General features: G+C 54.5%; 1 protein-coding gene and 1 long non-coding RNA gene across 6 annotated transcripts in view; one reads left to right on the top strand and one right to left on the bottom strand.

The window, feature by feature from the left end:
* RGS9 (regulator of G protein signaling 9) overlaps positions 1 to 13,484 on the top strand; it is a 63,715-nt gene that overhangs the window by 1,094 nt on the left and 49,137 nt on the right. For 2 of the 5 annotated variants that reach the window (XM_006061892.4, XM_044938483.2), the window contains exon 1: positions 9,914 to 10,114. The exons of 1 other annotated variant lie outside the window; for it this stretch is intronic. In XM_006061892.4, the coding sequence (XP_006061954.4) occupies positions 10,058 to 10,114 (57 nt within the window). In that variant the 5' untranslated portion in view covers positions 9,914 to 10,057. Of the gene's footprint in view, positions 1 to 9,913; positions 10,115 to 10,759; positions 10,908 to 13,484 lie in introns of those variants that run through there. 2 more of the 5 variants (XM_045164730.1, XM_044938485.2) reach the window with 2 other exon arrangements.
* Positions 6,733 to 9,316, bottom strand: LOC123332488. Its single transcript, XR_006549252.2, has 2 exons — positions 8,554 to 9,316; positions 6,733 to 6,938 (listed from the first exon to the last, which is right to left on the bottom strand). It is a non-coding gene; the product is annotated as an uncharacterized LOC123332488 (long non-coding RNA).

Raw genomic sequence — 13,484 nt, 5'->3', positions numbered from 1 at the left:
GTCTGGTCATCTCTGTGGGTCTGCGTGTCTGTATGTTGTGGAAGGGGTCTTCAGGAGGGATGCACACAGGGCAGAAAGGTGATGGGGGGCCCGGAGAAAGGCCGCAGCATCAGCCCCTGTGGAGAGCTTTAAAGTCTAGGCAGGTTTTCTGTTGTTGGTGGACAGTTTCTGTTTAAGAAAAGATCAAGATCGCTCTGAGATCCTAGGCGTCAGTCATATATATATATATAATTTTTTTTTTGCGCTTCGGATTGATAACTTTTTTATATATTTTTTTATTTCCAGGTCTTAGTTGTGGCATGCAGAATCTTCTAGTTGTGCATAGGAACTCTCTAGTGGAGGCATGTGGGATCTAGCTCCCTGATCAGGAATGGAACCCAGGCCCCTGCATTGGGAATGCAGTCTTAGCCCCTGGACCACCTGGGAAGTCACTGACTAGAACTTTTTAAAGGGAATCATTTAAGTGGTTCCTTTAGAGTTTGGTTGGCATTGGTGTGTCCTCTGGAGCCTGGTTATCTCTGTGGGAACTGTGTAGGTTTCTAGCCATACAGGATGGAGGGGCAGACAAAGGAACAAGGACGCCGTCATGTCTTGTTACTGTTGTCCTTTGACAGGTCTTGCTTGAAACTGCAAGTTTAGTAACATACTATTAATAGTAAGTCACTTCAAAGCTCCCCTTGATAGAGGTTTGGGCCAAAACTGCCTCATTAATTGATTCTGTTGTTACTTCAGTAACTACATCATTGTGAATAAAGCTGAAGAGGTTCCTTGTACCCAATTTTATTCTATAATGTTAGGGCAAGTTTCCAGTGAAAGTTACTTCATGCACACATACAACAGTTCTTGAGTGTTTCTTAGCAACCTTCTATTTATCGGAGGAAATGTTAATCATGTTTTACTAAAGTAGGTCCTTGAACACATTTCCTAGGTTTGTCATTAAGAAGCCCTGAATTGTTGAATTTCCACTTGGAACAAGTTGTATTTTTTCCACCTAATTGTTTCTATATTTTATAAATAATACATTGATAACACTGGCTCAGTGATATTGAGACGGTATCTATTCATGATGTATGTAGGAGGAAGGGCGAGGAGGGTCCACTTCCTTTTCCAAATGTTAATGGCTTGTAGTACTTCATTATTTATGGACTGATTTCTCAATCGTCTGTAAAACTGAAACCATCCTACGGAAATCCAGTCAGATGATTTTCACAACAGGAGTTCCAAAATGTCGTTTGAGAGTGCGAGTGACTCTTGCACAGGCCTGTACTCAGGTGAAGGACTTATGTCAGTGTCCCCCAAGTGTGTTCTGGGAAAAAACCCGCGGTTGGTGGTGGGGAGAAAGGTGGCTATTAACAGGGTGTTACCCAAAAGTCTCTGAGGTCAAATGCTTGAAAACCACCCAGCTAAACAAAGTCAGCTGAGCTCCATTACTGCAGAGCTTCTCAGAACAGTTTAGTATTCTATCAGTAACTGTGGCAAGGGACTGGAGCTCAGATCCCAAACTTACTTGTCTGTCTTTTATTGTCCCCTCAGGAACACACAGTGCGAAAGCTTGTTTATGTGAAATATTCCCCAATGCAGCCTGACGGTGTCAGAGAAAGTGAATCTGGTTCACTGAAGACTGCATGCCAGAGGAGTCACACGCAGCACGACAGGGTCCCATACAGGAGGCCAGGGTCACACAGGGCAGGGTCAGAGTAGGACAGGGTCTCACAGGAGGACAGGGTCTCACAGTAGGGCAGGGTCACATACAGGAGAGGGTCACATACAGGACAGGGTCTCACAGTAGGGCAGGGTCCCATACAGGAGGCCAGGATGACACAGTAGGACAGGGTCACACACAGGGCAGGGTCAGAGTAGGGCAGGGTCTCACAGTAGGACAGGGTCACACACAGGACAGGGTCACACAGTAGGTCAGGGTCACACACAGGACAGGGTCAAAGGAGGGCAGGGTCTCACAGAAGGACAGGGTCCCATACAGGAGGCCAGGATGACACAGTAGGACAGGGTCACACACAGGGCAGGGTCAGAGTAGGGCAGGATCTCACAGTAGGTTAGGGTCACACACACAGGACAGGGTCACACACACAGGACAGGGTCACATACAGGACAGGGTCTCACAGGAGGACAGGGTCTCACAGGAGGACAGGGTCTCCCAGTAGGTCAGGGTCACACACACAGGACAGGGTCACATACAGGACAGGGTCAGAGTAGGGCAGGGTCTCACAGGAGGACAGGGTCTCACAGGAGGACAGGGTCTCACAGTAGGTCAGGGTCACACACAGGACAGGGTCAGAGGAGGGCAGGGTCTCACAGGCGGACAGGGTCACATACAGGAGGCCAGGATGACACAGGAGGACAGGGTCACACAGTAGGGCAGGGTCTCCGGTAGGTCAGGGTCCCACACAGGACAGGATCTCACAGGAGGACAGGGTCACACAATAGGTCAGGGTCACACAGGAGGTCAGGGTCACACACAGGGCAGGGTCAGAGTAGGGCAGGGTCTCACAGTAGGTCAGGGTCACATACAGGACAGGGTCAGAGGAGGGCAGGGTCACACAGGAGGTCAGGGTCACACACAGGGCAGGGTCACACACAGGACAGGGTCACACACAGGGCAGGGTCACATACAGGACAGGGTCAGAGAAGAGCAGGGTCACACAGGAAGTCAGGGTCACATATAGGGCAGGGTCACACACAGGGCAGGGTCAGAGTAGGGCAGGGTCTCACAGTAGGACAGGGTCACACACAGGACAGGGTCACACAGTGGGTCAGGGTCACACAGTAGGTCAGGGTCACACACAGGACAGGGTCAAAGGAGGGCAGGGTCTCACAGAAGGACAGGGTCCCATACAGGAGGCCAGGATGACACAGTAGGACAGGGTCACACACAGGGCAGGGTCTCCAGTAGGTCAGGGTCACACACAGTAGGATGGGTCTCACAGGAGGACAGGGTCACACAGTAGGACAGGGTCACACAGGAGGTCAGGGTCACACACAGGGCAGGGTCTCACAGGTTAGGGTCACACACACAGGACAGGGTCACATACAGGACAGGGTCAGAGTAGGTCAGGGTCTCACAGGAGAACAGGGTCTCCCAGTAGGTCAGGGTCACACACACAGGACAGGGTCACATACAGGACAGGGTCAGAGTAGGGCAGGGTCTCATAGGAGGACAGGGTCTCACAAGAGGACAGGGTCTCACAGGAGGACAGGGTCTCACAGTAGGACAGGGTCACACACAGGACAGGGTCAGAGGAGGGCAGGGTCTCACAGGCGGACAGGGTCACATACAGGAGGCCAGGATGACACAGGAGGACAGGGTCACACAGTAGGGCAGGGTCTCCAGTAGGTCAGGGTCCCACACAGGACAGGATCTCACAGGAGGACAGGGTCACACAGTAGGTCAGGGTCTCACAGTAGGTCAGGGTCACATACAGGACAGGGTCAGAGGAGGGCAGGGTCACACAGGAGGTCAGGGTCACACACAGGGCAGGGTCACACACAGGACAGGGTCACACACAGGGCAGGGTCACATACAGGACAGGGTCAGAGAAGAGCAGGGTCACACAGGAAGTCAGGGTCACATATAGGGCAGGGTCACACACAGGACAGGGTCAGAGTAGGACAGGGTCTCACAGTAGATCAGGGTCACATACAGGGCAGGGTCCCACACAGGACAGGGTCAGAGTAGGGCAGGGTCTCACAGGAGGACAGGACGATAGACTGCAGGAGGAGACCACACACAGGAGGCCAGGATGGCCACGCCCACGCTCCTCACAGCTGAGGGCACTCAGCCCGGGCGGTCAGCGGTGCCAGCGGCCAGCCGCTACCCGGAGGAGGAAGAAGCCGGGTTCCGAACGGGTCTCCCCGCCAGGCCCCCTTCCGGGCGGGGGCTCGGTTCTGAGCGCCGGCCCGCGCCGAGCGGGGGGCCCTTCCGGGGCGCCGGCAGGGCCTTCCCCCGACACCTGCACGCGTATGTCTGTTACTCGATGCGTTTTACACGCGCGGCCGGTCCGACACAGCACGACGAGCCCTAGCTCGCGTCCTTTTAGGTCGGGTTTTCACCCTTCTTGTCCACAAACCAGTCGCCTCGAGGGGTTGAAACGAGGAGACAAGTCCACAGCGCTGGGGGTCGGCGGGCCCTCGGGAAGGGCCGCGGGAGCTGAGGGGCACACCCACCCTCACTAGCGCGCCCCCCCGAGCTCCGGCGGGCGCAGGGAGGGGCCGGGCCGGAAGTGGCCGGGCCGGAAGTGGCCGCCGCCGGGAGCCCGCGGCGGAGCCCGCCCTTCCTCTCTAGGGTGGGGCGGTGCCCGCGTCTCTGTGGTCCGGGCCCGGCGGGCGGCGGCAGCGAGCGCGGCGCGGGGCTCTGCCTTGGGCCCTTCCCTGCCCCTTGGCACCTGTGCGCGCCTGGCGGCGCTGCTGGCGAGAGTCGGGAATTGCCCGCATGACGATGTTAAATGTGGAGCCGCGGGAACGCGCCAGGGCCCCGTGTCTCACAGCGCGGCCGGAGGGGCTCTATCGACGTGAAGTCTGGCGCCCGTTCGCTCACACTTGACTTGTTTTTTTTTAAGCGGTCTCAGCCTTGAAGTAAGTTTTGGGCCTGGAGCCCGGCCTGGCCGCTGGACCCGCGGCTCCTGTGTCCCTGCGGGTTCGGCCGTCCGGCGCCCTGGGTCTGCGGGGCCCACAGACACACCTTCCTTCTCTTCCCCGCGGGCCCACGGGTTCGCCTGGGTTCAGAGGCTCCTGTTAGCACCCTCTTGGATTTTCTGGTCCAAGAAGAGAACAGAAACTATTCAATTACAGAAGCTAGGAAAAGTAGAATCGTCTAGGTTTAAAAAACTTCACAGCATCCAACACAAACATCCAACATCTGTGGAGGAGTCATCCTGGGCAGACGATCAGAGAAGTGGAGGGGAGAGGAAAACCTGCGTTTCTGAGGTGGTCCTCCCACGAACGTCTGTTGGGTTTGCTCGCCCAACACCCAGTTTTGTGTGTTGCAGTTTTAAAGCGATGATTTTCTGTGGAAACCAGCTAGCTCTCAGTCGTCTGGGGTGGGCACAGGACCCAGGCGTGCCGGGTGGGAGCGCCCCAGGACGTCAGGGGGGCGAGGGGTGAGGTCAGAGGCGGGGCTGCCCAGGTCCCAGTCCTGGGTGCTACCTCATAGGGCACTAAGAACTTCAGCTCATTATTTGTCCTCTTGACTCGTTTTTTTAAAGAAAAACCTTGTTTTAAATTGTAGTACAGTTGATGTGCAATGTTGCGTTCATCTCAGGTGTACATCAAAGTGAATCAGCTAAACACCTGCATATATCCACTCTTTCCCAGATTCCTTCCCCATGTAGGCCGTTGCAGTGTTACAGAGTTCCCTGTGCTATACAGTAGGCCTTTGGTCATCTATTTTGTTGTTTTCCTTTTTATTTTGAATTGGAGTATAGCCACTTAACACTGTTGTGATAGTTTCAGGCAGCATAGGGACTCAGCCATACACGTACATGCGTCCATTCTCCCCCAGACTCCCCTCCTGACCAGGCTGCCACAGAACACTGAGCAGAGCCCCCTGTGCGGTACAGCAGGTCCTTGCTGGTTATCCATTTTATATGTAGTGGTGTGTGTATGTTACTCCCAACCTCCTAGTTTACCCCCCATTTTCCACTCTGTTTACCCATTTGTTCACTGGGGGTATTTTGTTTTATTGGAGTATAATTGCTTTACCACACTTGGGGCATTAATAACAGGCGTCTACTCTGAGACCATACCACACACTTGGGGGATAGGGCAGGTGTGCTAAGGCCTGTTAGTACAGACCATGATGATTTCATCTCAGCGCTCTCTCTTCAGCTTTCTGTTTTTTCCTTTTCGTTTTTGCCTCCCACATGATCCCACATCATCCACTGCATTGCCCCAGAAGTTTATTTTACGTCTTTTTTTACCTACTGGAGACACCCTCAAGACAGAACCATGTCTTCCGTGCATGCTCAGTCGTACCCATCTCTTCCCGACCCCATGGCCGGTAGCCCACCAGGCTCCTCTGTCCGTTGGATTTTTTTTCCAGGCAAGAATCCTGGAGTGGGTTGCCATTTCCTTCTCCAGGAGATCTTCCTGACCTAGGGATCGAACCCTCGTCTCCTACGTGGCAGGCAGGTTCTTTACCACTGAGCCCCCTGGGAAGCCAGGACCATGTCTTAATTCACCTTTATACCATGCGCTTGACACGGTTCCCACCCCAGAAATGGTACTCCATCAATTCTGTCGAACAAAACTGAATACTCCCTGACACAGAGCGGAGAGCACTGGACCAATGAATGAAAGTGTAGTGAATCCTAGAGGAGAAACAGCGGGGAAATGGTGAAAACCTCATGAAACTGGAGCCACTTTCTTACCGAAAACGGTGCGATCCCTGGAGACTGCAGACTCCATTTCTTCCTGCTCTGGACTTGCTCTCGTATGGAGGGCAGGTGCTGGTGGTCAGCAATCTACTGGTACCCAAGCCTGGCTTTCTGACCAACTACTGCTTTTTTTCTGCCTTAGAACCCATTTCTTCTCTTGGGGACTGGCAGGGGAAATGACCACTGCCTTCGAAGAAATCAAATCTACCCTCAAGATATCAGATATTGCCCTGTGAGCCCAATAATCAGGTGCAAAAGTTCACACCCATGATGCAGAGTGGAGACCAAGCCTCCTTAGGCACGGACGAGATGGATCCAGGCAGCCAGAAAACCCCCTTTAAAAAAAATTAGTTTTATTTATTTGTATTTGTTTTTGGCTGTGCTGGGTCTTCGTTGCTGTGCAGGCTTGTCTCTAGTTGCAGAGAACCGGGGATGCTTTCCGGTTGCAGGGTGCAGGCTTCTCGCTGCTGTGACTTCTCTTGAGGAGCGCGGGCTCAATCAATAATTGTGGAGCATGGGCTCAGTTGCTCCACAGCATGTGGGCTCTTCCTGGATCAGGGATCAAACCCGTGTTTCCTGCATTGGCAGGCGGATTTTTTTTTTTTTTTTCTTTTTTACCACTGAGCCACCAGGGAAGTCCCCAGAAAACCCTTTCTCACGGATGATTGCCCAGCCTCCAGTGGTGATGCTGGGTGAGTGATATCACCATCTGTTTCTCTGCTGAACAAGACTCACGTGGAGCCACATGGTCTGAGACTCAGTAATTCTTAGACCAGACGAAAGCGCTGAGTGTAGATCTCATTCACAACATCCAGTACCATGGCCACTTAAGCTGTGAATATTCCCGTGACTCCCGGTTCCCTGGTCCATGAAATAACCTATGTAGTTTATGGAATATTCTAGTTGCTAGAAAGTTTTTCACCAAATGTTTATGCAATGGTGCCCTAATTCAGATTTTGCTAGTTCTTAGCAAGCTTCGGTGCTGCAAAATGAATCCAGCAAATGCAAAAGGACCTTCATCTCCCATCCAGTGGCCCTGTGGTCACTGATGGCACAACAATAGGGGTATTGATACCACGGGAATCAGCGATGCCACAATCAGATCTGCCTCCTGCCAGAACCAAAGCCCAGAACCCGCCGCTCACAAGCTGCAGGCTGACCGTGTCCTTGGCGAGACTCATAGAATAGGAGGGGGTGAAGGTGTGCAGCAGTGTCTCCCCCATATCTGCATGGAAAAAGTGCCACGTGGGTGGCACCTACTCCGTGCTGAGGGAGGAGGGAGATGTGAGCAGAACATGAGACAGGGAAGAAGATTTGGAGGGGAGAAAACCCACCACGTGCTGGAGAAAAAGTAAATTTCAGGGCTGGTGAGAGGGACAGACTCCATGTCAAGGGACAGTGAAACTACAGCTGACAATTCAGATCAGGCCAGACTGGGGGAGGATGAGCGTTTTCAGGGAGCTGATGGAGCCACTGAAGATTTTTAAGGAAGGGAGGGGGCCTTATAAGAGCAAGGTTGGACCTGGGGAAAACTGTTTGTCTGACCTTGCACTTTAAAAAATTGAGATATAACTCACAATCTATAAAATTCACCCTTTTAAAGCACACAGTTCAGTCATTTTGTCTATTCACAAGGTGGTGCAACTATTAACTACTGTCTCGTTCCAGGACATTTTCATCAGCCCCGAGAGGAAACTCGATACTCATTAGCGGCCACTCTTTCCTCCACTAAATATTTGTACTTTTTACAAAGCACCAAACTTGGTAACCTGTGAAGTGACTTGAATTTTGAACCCAGGAGGGTTTATGTGTTCCAAACATAAAGAGGAAAAGGGACAGTGGCTTTTCTGAAAAAGAAGTGGCTTTTCCAAGGTTCTGTTGATACAACCAGAAATTATCTATCTATTCATTCATCCACCTATCCATCTGTGCCATCAATGTTCTATCTAACTAGTCTATCTTTCCATCCATCCATCCATCCATCCATCTATCCATCCATCCGTCCACCTACCCAGAAAGAGCAGAGAGAGTGAGACAGAAGGCAGTATTAGATACATATATGGGAGCAAAGAGCGTGGGTGGAGCTGATCCTCAAACCCAGCATATGGGTGACATGGCAGTTCTGGATGTTAGAAGACAAGTCTTGCAGGGATCATGTTTTTACCTGCGGGCATCTCCCGTATCAGCCGTCTTCCTGTATGCTTCCAGACACTGCCATTCCTGGGGAATCCAAGAGAGAGCAGAAGGCGCAGAAACTTGGAAAATCCCTTGCTCTGGAAAGCTCTAAGGAAGACCCTTGCTTTCCATGGCCCTCTGGGCTCTTCTCCGAGGACAGAGGTGGCGGCTGGGGCCCAGGCCTGTGGAGCCTGAGCGACCCCACAGGCAGGGGTGGCATCTGAGCGTCAGAAGTGGGGCTCCCTCTTGCCCCACCCCCCATCCCAAGTGTCAGGAATGGTTGGGGCATGTCCATGATGGCATCCACTCTTCAGCCACGTGGAACCTTGGGCTGGCTGGTCTAAGGGCAGCAGGGCCTCGATTTGTAGGGAGCGCTTAATCCCACCCTGTCAGCCTTCAGGCTGATTGAGCTGTGTATTTTCCTTCACATGTTAGAGTCTCGAGACTTCAAGACTGGAGAGTAATTCTGAGTTCATTGAGCCCGACTCTTTCTTATTACTCCTGAGAAAACAGAGACTCAGAGAGATTAGGTAACTTGATCAAATCCACCTCTCCCACTAATCGAAGTGTCAGAAAAGCGGGGTGAGGGTGGGTGGGGGGTGTCAGTGAGAGGGACAAAGGCCACAAGGAAATTTTGAGGGGTAACGTGCTCCCTGTCTTGAATGTGGGTATAGTTTCCTGGGTGGATACATACACTGAAGCCCATCAGGTTGCTCACTTTAAATTCCTGCAGTTCAGTATGTCACTTCTCACTCAGTAAGGCTGCTGGAAAAAAGAGTCACCCATCTGGGGAGGGGCAGAGCAGGGGCTAGCCAGGAGGTTCACCCTTCCCTGAAACCCAGCGCTGTCTAAAAACCAAAGCCTATTTGAAGTCGTGAAAATGCCTTTTTCCATAAAGTAATTTTTCCCTTTTTTAAAATTAAAAAAAATTTTAAAAATTGAAGTGTAGTTGCTGAACAATATTATATAAGTTACAGGTGTGCAGTATAGTGACACAATTTTAAAGGTTACACTTCAATGGTAGTTACTATAAAATATTGGCTATATTCCCCGTGCTGTGCATACATCCTTGTTTTACACCTAATACTTCGTACCTCTTACGCCCCCCTTCTCCCCCTTCCTCCCTCGCCGCCCTCCGTCCCCCGCCCCCCACCCCGCCACCCGCCCCTTGTCTTACCTCCCAGCGAAGTCCCATCCTGCCTAAGGGCTCGCCCCGGACCACAGAGCATCCTGGCGCCCCGGGCGCACCTCACCTGCGGCGCCCCCGGCCCGCCGGCCCGACACCGCCCCCTGGCGCCAGGTGGCCGCCAGCGCAGCGCTCGCCCGGGCGGGCGCGGCGCGCTGATTGGCCGGCGCGGATTCGGGCTCCCGGGGGCGCGGGTCGAGGGCGCGGCGGGCAGCCTCGCTCCTCTCGGGCTCAGGGCCGCGGGCGCGCTCTCCGGGGGCTTCCCCTTCCATCCCGTGCGTCCCGGTTCTGAGTCCCAGGGGCCAGGATGACCATCCGACACCAAGGCCAGCAGTACAGGCCGAGGATGGCGTTTCTGCCGAAGGTGAGCGCGGTGCCATCCGCCGGACCCGGGAGGAGCGCGGGGACCACCTCGGGGAAGTGCCGGTGGGGACGTGGGCTGGGCTGGGGGCGGCCCGGTGGTCGGTTAGCGCCCCTTGATGTTATTGAGTGACGGTTTGCCGTGTGTGTGTGTGCCTGTCTGTCTGTCAGTGTGTCTTAGTCTGTATTGGTTAGGTTTCCTTGTAACCTGTTTATAGTGGAGAGTCTGCAGCGGGGCGGTGATCGGCTGGAGGCTGAAAACAACCTGTTACTCGGGAGAGGAGGCGCGGCTGGGTCATTTCTGAGACAGTCTCCAGACGTGGTTGGAAGGCGCCCAGAGAGTAAATGAACATGTTTACAGTTTTCTGATTCAAAGCGGCAGTATTTAAAGTGTGTGTGTGTTTGTGTGTGTGGTTAATGTGTACACACAGAAATGGTGTGATTTGTAAGCTAGAGAGACACCCTGCTTCCAGCATCCCTAGGTTGCTCGTTCAAGTGCGTGTATTTGTGGCCCTTGGCTCTCTGGGCCGGCCGCAGAAGTCAGGACCCTCCTGTTGCAAGGGCTTTCTCAGACCAGGTGGCCAGGCCCTGGGTGCCAGGTGGAGCGCATCTTGTGGGGTGATGTATTTGGGGATGAAGTGGCTCATTTTGTTCTGGGCTCTTGAGATAACTGGTATTGGAGGAGGTTGGCAGAGGCTTCTGTCCTGGGTCACTCGCCCACACCCGCTCCCATCTGCAGTGAAGTGTCCTCTGTCTTAGGCTTATCCTGAGGAGAATTAGCTGAATCCTTTGTGACGGTAAGAGCTGCCCTGAACCCTTGGAGCTCAGCAAGCTATTATTGTCAAAACTGCCCTGATCTGTCTTGCAGTGTTAAAAGCTGGGCAGTTTGGGCTACGCTGGGACACTGGTCACCCTTGGTCCACTTAGTTCAGTAAGCTTGTGCGTCTGCCAGGTGTAGAGGTGTGAGGGTATACAGCACAGGTGCAGCGTCGTCTCCCTGGGGAAGAGCGTACGTTAGAGAGTTGTTGTTTAGTCAGTGGCTCAGTCGTGTCTGACTTCTTGCGACCTCGTGGTCTGCAGGACACCAGGCTCCTCTGTCCTTCACCGTCTCCTGGAGTTTGCTCAAACTCAAGTCCGTTGAGTCGGTGGTGCTATCTGGATCCCCAGGTGGTGCAGTGGTCAAGAATCCCCCTATGCATGAAGGAAACCAGGGTTCCATCCCTGGGTCAGGAAGATCCCTTGGAGAAGGACATGACTACCCACTCCAGTGTGCCTGCCTGGGAAAGCCCTTGGACAGAAGAGCCTGGCGGGTTGCAGTCCATGGGGTCCAAGAGTTGAGCACCACTGAGCACACACACGCTGAAGAACGGCATTTAGGGAAACCCAGGGCTTAGACATGGGAATCGGGCGGGGACGTGGGGGAGCCCTCAGGGAGTGGGGAACTAGCTTGGGCGGCGAGAAGTTGATGACGGAAGGGCTGGTGGTGAAGGACAGCTCAGGGTCCGCACACATCTTGCGGAGGTTGGGGGTTTGATGCTTTCTGTGTTCAGTGAGGAGCTGCTCGACAGTTTAAAGTTGGGGAGGAATAAAACCCGTTGGTTCCCATGTTAGAAAAACAATTCTGGTTAGAGGGGAGGAGGGCCTCTCTACTCTGGTGGCACTTTCAAAACTATGGCCATCAGATCACCAGCCTTAGAGTTTCTGATTTACTTAGGAGGTAATTAAGTTGTTAAGTCTGTGGAGCCCAAACATCGGTGTTTCTGGAAAAAAAAAAAAAAAAAAAAGCAGCTTCCCAGGTGATTTGAATGTTGGGTGCAAAGAAAAGGCCACAGGACATTGAGTGACATCTGGGGACGTTGTGGGGAAGGGGCTGCTCCTGGCATCTCTGGGGGGAGGCAGGTGCTGCCAGACCCCCAGGTGCACAGGACCTCTGGCCCTGCATGTCAGCAGCAGCAGCAGCAGCGCTGGAGGGCGCCCTGGAGGCTGGGGACCTGCCAGGCACAGGCAGAGACCGGGCAGCCAAGCCTGGGGGTCGGGGGAGGTGACACGTTTCCCAGAGGCCGGGTCCACTGGGCGAGTGGGAGACTCGGCAGAATCAAACGCAGAGCCCGCAGCAGCTGGCGGGGCTCTGGGGTGCCTCCCAGGTGTCTGTCCGGTGGGCAGAGCAGGTTTTGGGGAGGGGCCTGTCCGGGAGTGGTGCCCCCAGGGGTCGGAGAGCCGTAGGCGACGTGACCCAGTGTCTGCTGGCCCCTGGCAGGTGGGCTCCTTCGTCCCCTTTTGGCAGACAACTCCGCGGTGCCGCTGACTTGCCTGCTGTCCACTGTCCGTGCAGAAAAGGGCTGATGATTATCGTCCCCCAGGGAACCTTCTTGGGCTCGGAGGAAAATTCCAGCCCATGATCTTGCCCCGTGAATGACAGCTCCCTCCTGCAGGAGCGGCGTGGGCGTGGGAGGTGGGCCGCCGTTCCCGCTCCTGGTGACACTGGAGTTCCCTGTCACGCCTGCCGTCACACCCAGCACGTGGCCTCCAACGCCCCCATCCTGCCTCCAGCTCGGGGTCACCTGGGGTCAGGCGAGGCCTGGATCCCCCTCCAACTTCTTGCTCCCCAGGATCGTGGGGGGGGGCTGAGTCTGGGGGGCTTGAAGGGGGCTGATGTCTGGGGTGCGGGCGGCCGTCCCCCCCGGCCTCTGGGCTCCCAGGCATAGGGAGGAGCAGAGAGGAGTTGGCAGCAGTTGGAGCTGAAAGGTGGTGCCTCTCACCTGCTGAGGACCCGGGGCGTGGCTCAGATGGCCCCATCGGTGATGGGCATGGGGCCTTCCTGCTGGAGGCAGAGCTGGAACCCGTGTCTGCACGGCTGTGCTGGGCCACGACGGCAGAGGCGGGGTCCGGAGTGCACGCCCCGGCCGAGGTGTGCTCAGTGGTCTCCGGGCGGCTCTGCCGGGCCGCGGGGCCATGCCCTGCTGGAGTCCTCACGTGGCGCCCCCTCCCCCCGGCCGGTGTGTGTGTGTGTGTGTGTGTGTGTGTGTGTGTGTGTGTGAGTCGCTCGGTCACGTCCGACTCTATGCAACCCCGTGGACTGTAGCCCACCAGGCTCCTCTGCCCCTGGGGTTTCCCAGGCAAGAATACAGGAGTGGGTTGCCGTTCTCCTTCTGAGAAGATCCTTCTCCAGGGGATCTTCCTGACCCAGGGATTGAACCTGTGTTTCTTGAGCATCTCCTGCATTGCAGGCAGATTCGTTACCACCTGAGCCACAGGGAAGCCCCTCTGTGTGTGTCTGAGTCCTTACCTCGTCTCTTCAGTGGACACCAGCCAGGCCCACCCTAATGACCTCCTTTTAACTTGGTCACCTTTGCAAAGACCCTGTCTCCTGATCC

Source organism: Bubalus bubalis, chromosome 3 (genome assembly GCF_019923935.1).
Source record: "Bubalus bubalis isolate 160015118507 breed Murrah chromosome 3, NDDB_SH_1, whole genome shotgun sequence".
Classification (NCBI taxonomy): Eukaryota; Metazoa; Chordata; class Mammalia; order Artiodactyla; family Bovidae; genus Bubalus; species Bubalus bubalis.
The sequence above is the reverse complement of the archived record's forward strand: the minus strand, read 5'-3'. Positions and strand labels throughout refer to the sequence as shown.